The following is a 14,084-nucleotide window of genomic DNA, read 5'->3' on the forward strand; positions in this document are numbered from 1 at the left end:
ACGTGACTCTGTCAACTCGTCTGTGGACAAGCTACTTCCTCGGCCTCAGCTGGTTCAGCATCCTCTCGATCTCGACTTGCTGCTGCCCGTTGGCTTTATCCCGAAGCAACTCCAACGAGTTCAAATCCTTGGCCTTCAGCGCCTCTTCACCAGCCTTGACGACCATGCCGCACTTCACCCACATCTCGACCCGCTCTGCCGGCTGGAGGTTGGTGCATTTGGGAATGAATGACGAGGCGAGACGGGTGTTCCCAGCTCCAAGGACTTCATTGTAAAAGGGCTGCAGAACAAGTCAGGACAACGCGGGCTACTGGCAAGGGGACAAAACATACCTCCCACCCAATGGGCGATTTCTTATTCTTAGCAATCTCTTCGACTTCGCCCCACAGACGGGCTGCTGTCAACGCTCTCAGTCGAATCCACCACCAAGTCTTCTCCGGCACTTTGAATGTGCTCTGAACAGTAGCAGCTCGTTTGCTGTACCCGGACTTGATGAGCCGGAACATGGTCTCGTTGACGCTTAAGCCGACATAGCTACCACTGCTGTCGGTGATTTCCTTGTCAAACGCTTCCTGCATCTTGAGGAGTTGAGTGGCTTCTGTCAGAGCTCGAGAGTGTAGTTGGGCCGTCGGATCTTTGGCGTCTGTAAGGAGCCTGGCGGCAAGTCTCAACTTGTCGATGATGGCCTGGACCTGTGTTTGATGCATCGCCTCTTCCAACAAGAGGTTGGACCCTTCGACGGGCCTGTCATCCTGGTAATACAGATCCTTGAGCAAGTCCTGGTCCTCTTCTTTGGCTGAACTTTCGACAAGCGCTGCCGCCACAGGCCGCTCGCTGATAGTGCGAAGGAAGCTTGCGAGGGGCAGCTTTTTCTTGAGCTGTAGTAGCACAAAGAACACCAGATCCGTGTCCCCCGACTCAATTGCCTTGTTCAGCGCAATCTCGTCCTCCTCCATGCTCAATAGCAATGGCACCTGTTTGCCCGCTCTCGGTTCATGGTTCAGTAGCGTTGTGGCAAGATGACTTCTCCCTTCGTCATATGCTGCTCGCGCAATGTTTTCGAATGAAATGCCATGCTTGCCTCGTAATCGATCAACCACCATTTCACGGATCGTGTCGTCGTCTCCGGACGCGCTTCGCACTTTTTGACTGGCCCAATGCACGTATATCTTGTTGAGGGGTAGATGGAGGTACTCGGACAGTTTGATCGCAAGCAGGTACTCCCGACGACTTACTAATCGAGCAATCAGCCTCTCTGGTGTCAGGCGGACGTACTGTTCATAGGACATAAACAGTCCGATTCGATAGTCCCTCACGGCATTTAGCACTCGGAGGTCCTCGCACATGTCGACGAATTCATCGCTGCTGTAGAGGTCCAGAACTGACTTGCCAAACGAGGCTGCGCGTAAAAGTTGCTTCTGGAGAGCGTGGTTGAACTCGTGTCCAGCTGCTCGAATGCACGTCTCAACAGCTTCGGGCAGACTAGGTCGGATGCGCTGTATGTTCTCATCCGCTTTGGGAGACTTTTTTTCCAGCAGGTCGATTGAGTCCACCAGTATCGAGGCCGCCGACGTCGACCCCAGCTTGAAGACCTCTTCAAGAGGATCTGGCACCTTTCGCAGAAACTCACAGGCGTCATTGGTGATCAACCGGACGCCGTCGATGTCAGGGACGACGTGTACTTGATCATCGTAGTAATATTTGACGGCCGCACCGTCGGGACCGAGCATATGAATCTCATCTTCCCAAGCCAGGACGACCGCATCATTGCCGCACCAGATCATCTGAGTGGGTGTCGTTTTGGCTTTGGAATCGTATTCGCTGTATTTGTTCTGAAAGTCGCTGCCCACGACCCAGACTTTACCATCTTCCGTGAAGAGCGCAGCAAACCGTCCATTGGGCGAGACGCTGACGTGTTTGAAAGGTCCGTCTGAAAGACCCCTGTCTTCGGCTTCGGAGGCATCGACGACATATATGGTCTTGTCAACAGCTAACAAGACCTCGACAGATCTGGAGAGCGTATACGCAGGTGGAATTAATGACCACGAGTGGACCTCGCCTTCTGGAGCGTGAGCAAGTAGTCTTGGCCTCGGTTCATCAAAGGACGAGACAGCCACCAAGGCATTGTTGGAGAGGAGTGCGACGAATCCATGCGACCAGAACCGACATGATTTGACACCAAATTCCTCCGCGCCATGCCCTAGTAAGAAAGGCTGGAAGTCGCCGTGAAGTCCGAAGTAGCAATGAACAGTGCCCTCTTCGGTGACCACCAAAAGCTTTTCATCGTCGGACCACCCAAGACCTTTAATCACGCCTTTCTCCCAGTTGATGTTGCTGATCAGCTTGCCCGAAGAAGAATAAACGTCGATAGTCGACTTGGTCGATTGGCCAGTCCTATATCGTGCAACTTTTGATGTGTCTCGCCATAATGCTGGAAGAGTCATCAGTCGGTCTGCAATCAACCTACGATGTAGTGCACTCACCTAGAGCTCCGCCGTATGGTGCTCCCGCAACAATGTAGTTTTCGAGCTCGAGGTCCTGGTCGAAGACTGATTCGTAAAGTTGGGCTTTTTGATAGAATTGGTCTCCGATCTTTTCCCAGCCGGCCCTGGGATTGTTGTTCGTCATTGGATCATGAAAAGTCACATCATGAAGGATGCATCTCAATTACTACTGACCAACAAGCAATCAAACGGCGGGAAAGAGAGTTGCACCGGCATCGACTGTTGTTGTCGTCGTTGCCGCCAACCAATGAGATCACACTTGAAGGGCTTTCTTGGCACTGTCCCGAAACGTGCCGCTTTTAAAAGCATCTGCTCACGACTTGCTTCCCTCATCGAGGCTGCACTGGAACGAGATATGATGGCCTTCAAGAAAGATGTCGATTTACAACGCGGCATGAAAAAATGAGAAACCTTCTCGCCTGACGGACAATGGACGTCCAAACCTTCCTCGATCATATCGGTGACTTGACCGACTTGGAACTGGCAGTCGTTCTCAGCCTTGTCGCACAGCATCATTGCTTGATCGAGACTCCTGATGAGTATCAAAATGATGTGGCGTCGGAGCTTGCTCTGGTAAGAGCCTACCTATACGGGTCAATCCTAGCCTGATCGTGGTGGCAGATTGTCAGAGACATGTTTCACCTCTCGTACATCATCATCAACCAGCACGACTTGCAATCTGTCGATAAGTTCGTCCCAGCAATCCTGGACGATACCAGTGAGCTTGGCGATCTTCCGAACGAGTCTGATGACGGGCTTGAAAGTGTTAGTCCTCTCTCCAGCGATACTCTGGTCGTTGTCTCATCAGCATTAGGGCGGCGCTCTACACTCCAAGCTTGCTTCTGTCAGTTTCCGCGCACCATCTTCAAATCAGGTCGAGCAAGCAAAGCTGGACAGCAGAAGGGTGGTGAATGTAGTCATCGCGAAGGATTTCAATCTTGCCAACGAGGAGGTTCAGATTCAAGCCCTCGAACTCATTCGAAGACGAAGGATATTCAGCCGCACGACCGTGCACACAGTCCCAAAAGTGTTCCTATTGCTGCCCATTATTACAACTTCTACAAAGCATACTAGACTAAACCGACATCTGAATGACCGAATCTTCATGTCGCACCACCACGGCCCCGATGAGGAATTCCCCAACCTTGAAGAGTTCGAACAGGCCAATTTGGCCGACGATCAGTCGACGTATTCGGACTCAAACTCACCAAGTGTGCGTCGCGAGCAGCTGCTTGCTACCCGTCGAATTGATGAGAAGGTGAGAAGATATCTCTCCACGGGCCTGGAGTCTCGTTGCTAATCACCACCAGTTGATCGACCAACTCCGTGCCCAAGGTCAAGCAACCACGATTACTCCGGAGATTCGAAGGTATCTTCAGGACGTTGTGGCATTTCTTCGTATGGAACGAGGTGTCGATGGAGGTGTTACGCCATACGCAACCACATTGTTCCTTGCTCTATCAAAGTCGGTCGCCCCAGAAAAGTCTCAGGTCGGTTGCTGACTGAATATGCAGATATCTTGCTCCGTTCCATGGCGTAGACTATGTCACGCCTTCTCTTATCGCCCTAGCGGCGAAGAAGATATATCCGCATCGACTCGTCATTGCCTCACCTCATCGAGAACGCAGTACGCAGTATGGGACTGACGTGGCTACTGCACGGGATCTACTAAGAGATCTCGATGCGCAAACAATCATTCAAAACGTGCTTGATACAGTTCAGTGTCCTACATGAGGAAGAAAAGCTGGTTGCGGTGACAAGAAGAAAATGGCTGCAAAGTCGCACTCGGAATAAGTCACTTCGTCATTCCTCATCATGATGCCTGCTCAAGAACGCTTTATCACCGATGCCGCCAGCTCATCTGCGCAAAATTGACCATGATGAGACAGAAGGAATGCTTCAAGAACGCTCAGATCTGGCTTTCGAACCTCTTACGCCCTAGCACCAGAAAGGCGGTCACATCCAACCTTCGTCCGACGATCGAGAGGCCTCAATCGTTTGCCAGAAGAGAACGACCATAGCAGATGATATTGTTCGGTTAAAAATATCTCTCCATGCTGGGAGCCTCTGGCTCATAATGAGCCCATACCGCTTTCATCAGCGACCTCCGGAATTCCAGGTACCACCAAAGGCCTTGCATCTGATCTGCCCGCACTCCCATCAAACACGAAAGGTCCTGCGTTGTTCCTAGGTGTGAGCGGTCCTTCGCCGGCGATAATCTGCTCTGGGTCTGGGGTCTGTGTTCTTGTGCGTTGATGGTCGAGATGAGCGTTCATCTCTTCTTCGTCTGGTTGGTCTGGCATGTCAATGTTTCCGTTCATCGAAGTTACTTCAGGTGATGGATTTGTCGCTTGTCTTCGTGCCAATAAGCCGGAGCTCCGGCGAGGAGTGGAAGGTCCATCGGTCCGGGGGATATCTACGGGATGGGATATGGTCACAGAGGTATTCTCCGGAGGTCCATCGGAAGCGTCTGAGGTGTCCAGAGCACCACTTGTATCTGTGGTATCTGCTTCGCCGGTCGCTTGTCCGGTTGTATGGTCGTTGGTATTGCCACCATCCCCGCCAGCGTTTGTGGGCAGGCCGTCATTGTCGTCGGCGTTATCCATCCACTCGTCGATGTCTGATTGCGCGATATCGACATCTGCTGTCAAATCCGAGTAAGCTCGACAGTTGGGGCACTGAAACTGCGGGTAAGTGCTGTTTTTGCCTTCTAGCAAGGGTCGAATGCACTTGTAATGCCACACATGAGCACACGGCGCAACGAACAATGCTTGACAAGGCTGCAAGAAAATTAGTATGACCATCAGCATGTGGCGGAAAATACGTACCAGAACAGAGCCTAGACATATAGAACATTCACCGCTGTTTGAATCGGCTGTTGGCTGATCCTTGGCGAGGCTTTGCAGTTGCTGATGTCTGCTCTTGCTGTAGGACTGTTAGTCTTCGGAGTCGTTACGTCGGAAAGGAGAAATGTACTTGAAGTTGTTGGGCTTCTTCTGCCAGGCTCGGTTGCACTCAATTCTGATCTTAACACAACGGAATATCATCTCTTCGCCGCCACGGAAATCAATGCCCAGCTGAACAATGTCTCCATCCTTGATCGGAAAAAGTCGAGACTCGGTATTTGGCTGACTGAGCCTGATGTGGTTGAGGAAGGTACCCGACGAACTGGCCACATCCTTGATCTGCCACTGACCATCCAGGAAACTAAACTCACAGTGTTTACGGCTGACCACCTTTGACTTGAAGCCGACTGGTGCGTCGGAGGGAGTTGTAGGGTTGGTTGCAGGTACGCCTTCTCGCTCAGAATATCGACCAACACGAATGATAGAATGGTCGGTGGGAAGTGTTCTTGAGATTGGCGAGAAGGTCAGAGATGGGCGTCCGTTGCGTAGTTCTTGGTGAGGGAAGAAACGTATTGTTGGTAACTGCGGTTTATCTCCATCCTGTGCTTCTCCTTTTGACCTGGAGATAGTTCTGGGATTGGCCGGTCTCAAGGCTGAATCTATAGATTCCCCCATTGTAGCATCAGAATGTTGCTGACTGGTATGCCTCCGCGAGGTAGAGCTCCGGTGTCTGGCCATTTTGTTTGTGTCTTGCTCTTCCGCAGTATTTGCCCCTGAAGCGCGGAGTGTGGTGGTCTGGGCTGTTGCAACCTGTCCGGCAGGTGGAGAAGAAGATCTATTGTTCCCTAAGGAGGATGAAATCTGAGGAGAATCGTTCGCTAGAGGGCTCGTAGGTTCGTTCGGGCGTGACGCACTTCTACGTCTCCCGGTCACTGGTGTTTCTGGTCGGTTATCGTTGTAACTGATGGATCGCTGAAAGTAATGTCGAGGAGACCGAGAAGGCTCGTTCGGGCTGGTGCCGCCGAAGGAACGGCTATGAGACAGGGCACGAAGATAACTCAAGCCACGACGCCTCGATGTGGTTCTGGTCAAATCCGCACCAGCTGTGACACCAGACGTGACAGGCGTGGGTGAAGATATCATAGGGAATGACGTGAGGTGGAGAGAAGGAGGGAGTGATACAGGTGGTTTTTGGAGTACGTGGCAGGGATCGTGGGTATGGCAGGCGCAGGCGGTATAAGGCGTCACGCGGCTGCACCAGGAAAGTTCGAATCTGCCTTTCTTGCTTGTTGTTCAGATCATTCGCTTGCTGCTCGTTGTGTGCAAAAGAGACTCGAGACACAATGGCCAACCAGACGACAAGGGATCGTGTCGTTGGTGTAGTCGTCTGCGGCGCAGGAGCAGACTGTGTCCGCAATCGAGTACGAGTACCTAAGCAATGCTGAATTTACCCGGGGGATGGTCGTCAGGCTGCTTTAGGGGCTGCAGGTAGCCGAGGACGCCTGTAATTAGGTCTGACTCAATCGATACATCCAGAAATGATATAAATTGAGGTCAAAAGGACCAGGGGTGAGATAGAAATGGGGAGGCTATAGACTCTAGCTGCTGACCAGCACCTATAGCAAAAGTTATCAAGTCGGTTTCTACTTACCCTTGGTACTTCGCTTTCATGAACCTCTCCGATGGCATCAGAGGCTTGATGAGGGAGATAGGCGGCAACGACATCATCGGACGCAACGGCCATCCAAATGAGGCTTAACCTTCAGCTCCCAAGAACTTTCGCTATCTGCCTGCGATTTGCGGGCTCCATTTCATCTTCAGACGGCGACTTTGTTTGCTTTCTTTGACACCTCGGCGGTTGCATCGTTTGAATTTGCCTGCTTTCTTTCTGGCGGCCGTCGTCTGCCTAGCACTAATCCAACCCCGATCCGCAAGAGTCCACCTGGATTTTGAATACGATCGTCTTTCGTGATCCAGCATCCTCGCACACATCACCGACACTGCAATCAACTACACCTTCTCACCTCGACCAGCATGCGCACTCCGGCCGTTAGAGCCTTGCGCAATGCTAGATTATTGGCAAAGACTGCGAGACCTGCGGGCAGAAAATATGCCACTGTCAGAGATCCGTTGCAAAAAGTGAGTCGACACTTCTGAACCAGCCCGCGTGACTATATCTCACACCTCGAATCACTAGGACCCTGTCGAATTAGATCATATTTCAGAGTTGCCGAATGGAATCCGAGTCGCTACCGAATCGTTACCCGGTCCGTTCGCAGGTGTGGGAGTCTATATTGATGCAGGATCAAGATACGAGGATGCGTCGCTTCGTGGTGTCAGTCACATAGTCGATCGGCTCGCATTCAAGTCAACAAAATCCAGAACATCTGATCAGATGCTGGAGTCTCTGGAGTCTCTAGGGGGCAACATACAATGCGCATCGTCAAGAGAAGCTTTGATGTATCAGTCTGCAACTTTTAATTCCGGCGTTCCCGATACGATCGCCCTACTTGCGGATACAATTCGAAATCCCTTAGTCACAGAGGAAGAGGTCGCTCAACAATTGGAGACGGCGGAATACGAGATACAAGAAATATGGTCCAAGCCGGACTTGATCATCCCAGAGCTGATGCACATGGCTGCATACAAAGACAACACATTAGGGAATCCCCTTCTGTGTCCGCGGGAAAGGCTGTCATATATCAACAGAGATCTGGTCATGAAATACCGGAGCACATTCTACAGGCCAGAGCGGACGGTTGTCGCTTTCGCTGGAATTGAACACGACGCGGCTGTGCGGTTGACTGAGAAGTGGTTCGGAGACATGCCCAGGACGGAGTCGAGCTCGTCGTCACAGGTCGACTCGCAAGCAAGTACCCCTGAGCCCTCGTCAAACACTCAGTATCAGACCTCTCAGCCATCATCCTCAGCAAGCAAGTTGCTTTCCAAGATACCAGGATTCAGCAGCTTCTCTACGTCCGCCCCTCACCAAGCGACCGTCTCCCCTCTCGAACCTTCATTAATACAACAAGCTCCCACTTCTGTCCTCACTCAGCCGGCCCACTACACCGGAGGCTACCTGGCGCTTCCTCCTCTACCTGTACCTCAAAACAATCTCTCTATTCCTTTATCGCATGTCCATATCGCATTCGAAGCTCTCCCGATATCGTCGGACGACATCTATGCGCAGGCTACGCTACAGACCTTGTTAGGAGGAGGAGGCTCTTTCTCTGCCGGTGGGCCGGGGAAAGGCATGTATTCGCGATTGTATACCAACGTTCTCAATCAGCATGGCTGGGTGGAGAGCTGTGTGGCGTTCAACCACAGCTACACGGATAGTGGCTTGTTCGGTATTGCGGCAGCTTGTGAGCCCGGTCGCGTCGGGCATATGGTGGATGTTATGTGCCGGGAGTTGCAAGCCCTGACGTTGGAATCTGGTTTTCCCAGTCTTCAAGTCGCCGAGGTCAATCGAGCCAAAAATCAACTACGCTTCAGCCTGCTGATGAACTTGGAGTCCCGGTTGGTAGAGCTTGAGGATCTCGGCAGACAGGTTCAAGTCCATGGCCGCAAGGTCGGAGTCAAGGAAATGTGCGAAAAGATTGACGCCTTGACCGTGGCCGACCTCAGACGAGTTGCTAGGGAAATCTTCACCGGAAAGGTCGACAATAAAGGCCACGGAACTGGTGCCCCAACCGTTGTTATCCAAGAAGGAGAAGACCCGAGTGGTAGGAAGATCAAACAAATTCCTTGGGAGGATGTCCAGTCACGAATAGCAAGATGGAAACTGGGAAGGATGTAAAATTCGACTCGAACTTTGGTATATATACCATTTTGTACTAAAACAGCAGCAGCCTTCTATACATGTCGAAGATATGTCAGCTCTAATGAGAGAAAGAACCACTCAACCATAATTATGCAAGAAACTATTCTTTCTCGACTTTTGCTCCCTGTCCTACCGCGATCATCATCACCTGTCAAGGACACCCATATAGAGCTGCTCACAACACGACGACCAATTTCTTTCCGCTGACGCCCTTGCCCATCAGGTCGACCGCCTTCTGCACGTCTCCCAAGCCGTGCCCGACGACCTCATGCGGCGGCATGCACTTCATTCTTCCTTCTCGGAGGGCCTTCTCTAGCCACTCCCAGATAGCCGTCATTTTCCCTTCTGCTACGAACGAATGCATGGCAACGAAGTTGGCTTGGACGCTCACGCCTCTGCTGGAAAAGGCCTCTGCGCCAGGCATCACCGATGCTACCACCTTGTTCCCACCGCACTTGTCCAGAACCTCGCAGCACAATGGTATCGTTAGAGGCGTTGAAATGGCCGCGTACGCACCAACAACGTCTTTTCCCTTCAAGTGTTCAACGAGATCATCAACAATGGTGGTATTGTTCTGATCAAAGCACGTCTTAGCGCCCAAGCCCTTGACCATGTCGTGATTCTTGCTACTAGCAACGGCTACCACATCATATCCAGCTAATGCCGCCATCTGCACGCCGCACGCGCCCACGCTGCTACTTGCACCCCAGACCAAGAGTGTCTTTCCCTTGCCGCCGTCACTGTGAAGAGGCATACTCAGGTTGAGTATTTCCTTGGAGAATATACAGCTTGCGGCGGTGTTGACACCCAATGGCAACACCACTGCGTCCTTATAGGTTGTGTGCTCCGGTATCTTGGCGATCTGAGGTGGCTTGGGGATCATATATTCCTGGAAGCCGGAGTAGCAATACACTCCGTCCTTGTTGAACAGGGGGTTTGCTGAGCCGAAGACACGGTCACCGACCGCAAAGCGATTGGCTAAGCTGGGGTGGACTTCAACGACTTCCCCGGCGACGTCGCAGCCTAGAATGGCTGGGAACTTCGTGACCAGCATACCTTTATCCTGGATATGCCAATCGGCGGGGTTGATGGCCACAGCCTTGGTTCGGATGACAAGCTCACCCTCTGCAGGGCTTGTGTAGGGTGCTTCTTCAACTACCATGATGGGGTCTTGTTTGGCTTTGAGCCATGCTGCGTGATTGGTGGGCGCCATAGTGTTGAAGGGTGATAGTGCGAACTTGCAGATGTCGTTGGATGATGGTGAAAAGTCAAGTCCGTCAGGCAGTGTGCAGGGCGAAAGACAACCCGGTATGCTGCTCGCGGCTCCTCAAATTTATATCCATTTCGGTGGTGTCCATAGCGTCCGCAAAGCCCGTAATGTCCGTCATTCTGCACCTGCTAAGCAACGGCTCCAGCGAAGATGAATGTTGCAAAAGCCAGATGGATTGGGAAGATTGAATCAGACGTTCTGTGCGCCGTTCCTGAGGGTTTTATATCTGCTCAAATCAATGAAGCTGGAATACGAAGTCGGGTTAGCGCTGAAGATGGAGACGAGTGTCAGTCTCCACCACAATCATGCAGGAGATTTTATCTCCGAGACTTGCCAGCGTTGAGCTACTCCTCCACCGTAATGGTTTATGGGGAAGCACACACCATTTCACGACACCCGTCGCCGGCCAGAAACGGCAACACCCTTATCGGTGTCTACCTTCCGCATGGTATCACCTTGCAGACAAGCCAGTCTCGCACAATGTAGCCGCCGTCATTGGCACCATATTTAACTTAAAGAACCAATGCGGTTGAATTGGAGGAATGTCACCTCGGAAGAAGCTGGACCTCAAGGGTCTAAGTACGCGGTTCCCACGAATCATGGTACGTGGCCGGGTCGAAGTCGATACGAGGTTCGATTGCTGATCCCCGATACAGAACATGCTGGTCACGTCTCCAAGTCACAGCGCAAGTACAAAGTGCGCTTTCGACGAGACAGGGGAGCAACAAGAGCTACCAAGAGCCGACCGCCGGGCTTGAGGTCGATTTCATCAGCCGTGCTGGAAGTTGACCACGCGGTTCCTGTGTCCACGGCAGACGCGGCGAGGCGACAGGTCGAGAACCAGCCCCAAGGATCAGTCTTGCAATCTGATCAGCTAGACGCACGAAGGCCAGAAGCCACGGGAATGGATCTGGAATTAGGCACTGTCGAAGGTGCCTCTTTGTTGTATGCTTTTAGCACAGAGCACAGATGGGATGAGGACCAGGGAGACCCAACCATCACCTGGGAACCGTGCACTAGCCCTATGGGAGACGACTCTCCAAGTCGACGCCATGTGGGCTTCACAGACTCACGCCTTCGGGATGCGGACGGATTCAGTACAACAGTCATGCTCGAAACACCGTCCGTATCCTCCACAAATCAACAGTCACCACAACTCAGCTTTCAAGCAGACATCTTACCAAACATCCCTTGCGAACTTCCAGCCGCTGGTGCTTGGTCGGGGGAAAGAACGTCCGAAAGAAGGTTCTACCTGCAGTATTGTATGGTGCCCCCCAGACAAGACATGTGCGTAATGACGTTGACTTGTGCAGATATTGAAAAGGTAGTTCCGCGACTGATGCCGCTTTGGAACACACCGGACAACCCATTCCTTTGCATAGTCATCCCGGCTTCTACGGAGTCGGAAATACTGATGCAGGCCATAATGGCGTTGTCGTCACACCAGCTGTCCCTTCAACGTGGAAGAGCTCTTGATCACTTGCTCAACCCTCCGGGAGATGAATACAACGGACTGAAGGCCTTGCGACACAAACAAAAAGTTCTGACACTACTAAGAGAGAATTTGGCCAAGCCAGACCTACTCAGGGACGACGCCACTCTTGCAGCATGCATGCTCATGCAGACGTTTGAGGTACGTCGAAATTGGTTGCGCTACATATTGGCGAGCACTAAATCCGGCAGGTATTACATTCAGGCACCTCCGGCTGGGATCACTGGCTCAAAGGAGCCACACTGTTCATCCAGCTGAGAGGCAAACTTGAAAGCGACCTGAAAGATTCAAACAGTTGGGTGAGACTAGCCAAATGCGTGGTGGCTATTGAGACTTTCGCAGCAACGTCTACCCGCTTCGACTTGTTGGTAGCGGAACAGTATTGGAATATCTACCGACGACTTCGGCAGGACGATTTACGGCAAGTAGCCCTGGGACGCATCTCGGGTCTGAAAGAGGATCCGGACGACGAACATTTCCAAAAGTTGGTAGGATGTCCAGTCGTGGTGGTATACTCGCTCGGGCGCATGGTCATGCTCGCCCAATCTCGGGAGGAGACCGAAGCAACCTCCAACATGCAAAACGATGCTGAATGGCACAGCACCTGGTCCATCGAATCGGTCAAGCTAGAGGACCTTCTGCTGCGGTGGCGCCCCAGAAGCGGGTCGCAGCCGGACGAGAAACATCTAGCCGAAGCTTTCAGGCATGCCGCCCTTGTTTTCTACTACCGGAAGATTCGGAAACTGGACTATTGCCATGAGACTGTGCAGTATCACGTGCGGCAAACTTTTATCAATCTGGAATCCCTTACGCCATCATCCTACATCGAAGGCATTGCTCTGTGGCCAACCATGATGGCCGCTCTCGCAATCAATGAAAATGACGCTGCCATGGCAAAGAAGGCCATCAAAAGGATACGAGGCATGAGTAGCCATGTCAGGGATCCGCTTTATCAAAATGCCGAAGAAGCCCTCAAACTTCTTTGGACCAAGCGCAGGGAGTCCAAGACATGGGAGGAGAGGATTGGCGTCGACTGGAATGAACTGAGCGAAGAGATGGATTGGAAATGGTGTTGGGTCTGAGGCCTTTCGAGCCTCCCTGATCCTCGATAAATTGTTCATCAGCACAAGCTTTTGCCTCAAACGACGTTCTGCTCATCGATCTCTTTCTCCAAAAAGTCCCTCATTGTTTTATCGACCTTATCCTCCGGCTGAAGGTATGTAATAGGATCTCGAAGTTCATACCACCCTCCGAAGGGCGCGTTCATCCTATATCCGATAAGCCGCTGCGTCTTTTCATCCAGTTTCATGGCAACCTCCTTGGAAACGTTCAAAAATTGGTTCTCTTCCTGCCTCATATGGCCCTGGGCCCAGGAAACGCCCAAGGTACGGCGGAGACTTGTGGAGGAGTTCTCTCCGCCTCGATGAATCATTGAGCCATGAAGGAGAAAGCAGTCCCCACGTTTCATGCCGGAGGACGCTAGGCTATGTCCTGCGGGATCCCTATGGTGTGCATAAGCCTCACTCGTCTCCAGAACAGGGAATTGGGCAGTGGCGGATACTTACCATTCTTCACCCCACTTATGGCTCTCCAAGATTCCGTCTATCATGCTGCCACCCTCGCCAACTCCGCTATCATCGAGGGCAATGAGCGCCCAGATCTCCACGGGTATATCCAAGGGGTGGTCGACGAAGTATATATCGTCATGACGGTGCAAGGGCTGGGCTGCCTTGCCTGGAGCAGCTTCGAACACAACAGAGGCGCTCAGGTATGGCCGGGATGTGTTCGTGAGCAGCTCCTCTCCGTGCCAGATAGTTGTTGTCTTCGACATCCGAGCAGTCAGCAAGCGGTTGAGCTGAGAGGACAAGAGGACCTCATTGACGATCGTAGGGGATTTTGAAGCCAGTGCGGTAACACATTGTTCGGACGTGGCGGTCGGGTCTAAGTTGAGCTCTTTGAGTATGACATTGATGCTCGTCTCGTTTAGGAGATCGGATATAATTACGGCGCCATCGCGGTCAAAGGCTTCGAGGATAGCCTCGTCAGGGCTTTCACGAGGAAGAGTGGTAAACGCTGGAGTCTTTGCGGAAGGCATACTGCGACCATGCGATTTGTTTCTTGACTATGATTCCCTGCAGATTTCGGGGAG

At 52.1% G+C, this 14,084-nt stretch overlaps 7 protein-coding genes across 7 annotated transcripts; 3 read left to right on the forward strand and 4 right to left on the reverse strand.

The window, feature by feature from the left end:
- Positions 1-31: 31 nt before the first annotated feature.
- EDD37DRAFT_570208 (Vps16, N-terminal region-domain-containing protein) lies at positions 32-2,628 on the reverse strand (the record flags this gene model as incomplete). The annotated part of the gene is made up of 3 exons (XM_062814266.1): positions 32-280; positions 333-2,431; positions 2,484-2,628. 3 exons carry the CDS (start codon positions 2,626-2,628, stop codon positions 32-34), a joined length of 2,493 nt encoding a protein of 830 aa, XP_062666023.1.
- A 305-nt stretch (positions 2,629-2,933) lies between these two features.
- On the forward strand, positions 2,934-4,238 carry EDD37DRAFT_654245 (uncharacterized protein; the record flags this gene model as incomplete). Its single annotated transcript, XM_062818662.1, has 5 exons — positions 2,934-3,077; positions 3,126-3,269; positions 3,319-3,762; positions 3,815-3,969; positions 4,019-4,238. The coding sequence occupies 5 exons, from the start codon at positions 2,934-2,936 to the stop codon at positions 4,236-4,238; spliced, it is 1,107 nt and encodes a 368-aa protein (XP_062666024.1).
- Positions 4,239-4,576: 338 nt separating this feature from the next.
- Positions 4,577-6,493, reverse strand: EDD37DRAFT_570064 (uncharacterized protein; the record flags this gene model as incomplete). Its single annotated transcript, XM_062814256.1, has 3 exons — positions 4,577-5,284; positions 5,333-5,429; positions 5,481-6,493. 3 exons carry the CDS (start codon positions 6,491-6,493, stop codon positions 4,577-4,579), a joined length of 1,818 nt encoding a protein of 605 aa, XP_062666025.1.
- Positions 6,494-6,939: 446 nt separating this feature from the next.
- EDD37DRAFT_187424 (mitochondrial processing peptidase) lies at positions 6,940-9,249 on the forward strand. Its single transcript, XM_062810038.1, has 2 exons — positions 6,940-7,489; positions 7,548-9,249. The coding sequence occupies exons 1-2, from the start codon at positions 7,385-7,387 to the stop codon at positions 9,147-9,149; spliced, it is 1,707 nt and encodes a 568-aa protein (XP_062666026.1). The 5' UTR covers positions 6,940-7,384; the 3' UTR covers positions 9,150-9,249.
- EDD37DRAFT_187410 (zinc binding dehydrogenase) lies at positions 9,249-10,491 on the reverse strand. Its single transcript, XM_062810037.1, has one exon. It carries the CDS (start codon positions 10,384-10,386, stop codon positions 9,349-9,351), a length of 1,038 nt encoding a protein of 345 aa, XP_062666027.1. The 5' UTR covers positions 10,387-10,491; the 3' UTR covers positions 9,249-9,348.
- EDD37DRAFT_675036 (fungal-specific transcription factor domain-containing protein) lies at positions 10,491-13,017 on the forward strand (the record flags this gene model as incomplete). The annotated part of the gene is made up of 3 exons (XM_062819530.1): positions 10,491-11,045; positions 11,100-12,076; positions 12,127-13,017. Exons 1-3 carry the CDS (start codon positions 10,967-10,969, stop codon positions 13,015-13,017), a joined length of 1,947 nt encoding a protein of 648 aa, XP_062666028.1. The 5' UTR covers positions 10,491-10,966.
- Positions 13,018-13,073: 56 nt separating this feature from the next.
- Positions 13,074-14,030, reverse strand: EDD37DRAFT_654250 (uncharacterized protein; the record flags this gene model as incomplete). Its single annotated transcript, XM_062818663.1, has 2 exons — positions 13,074-13,437; positions 13,501-14,030. 2 exons carry the CDS (start codon positions 14,028-14,030, stop codon positions 13,074-13,076), a joined length of 894 nt encoding a protein of 297 aa, XP_062666029.1.
- Positions 14,031-14,084: the final 54 nt, after the last annotated feature.

Source organism: Exophiala viscosa, assembly GCF_022695815.1.
Source record: "Exophiala viscosa unplaced genomic scaffold EDD37scaffold_14, whole genome shotgun sequence".
Lineage (NCBI taxonomy): Eukaryota > Fungi > Ascomycota > Eurotiomycetes > Chaetothyriales > Herpotrichiellaceae > Exophiala > Exophiala viscosa.

Coding starts and splice junctions, on each gene's coding strand:
- EDD37DRAFT_187424 (XM_062810038.1), top strand. CDS start 7,385: ATGCGCACTCCGGCCGTTAGAGCCTTGCGCAATGCTAGATTATTGGCA. Junction 7,490..7,547: donor TCAGAGATCCGTTGCAAAAA/GTGAGTCGACAC, acceptor TCGAATCACTAG/GACCCTGTCGAATTAGATCA.
- EDD37DRAFT_187410 (XM_062810037.1), bottom strand. CDS start 10,386: ATGGCGCCCACCAATCACGCAGCATGGCTCAAAGCCAAACAAGACCCC.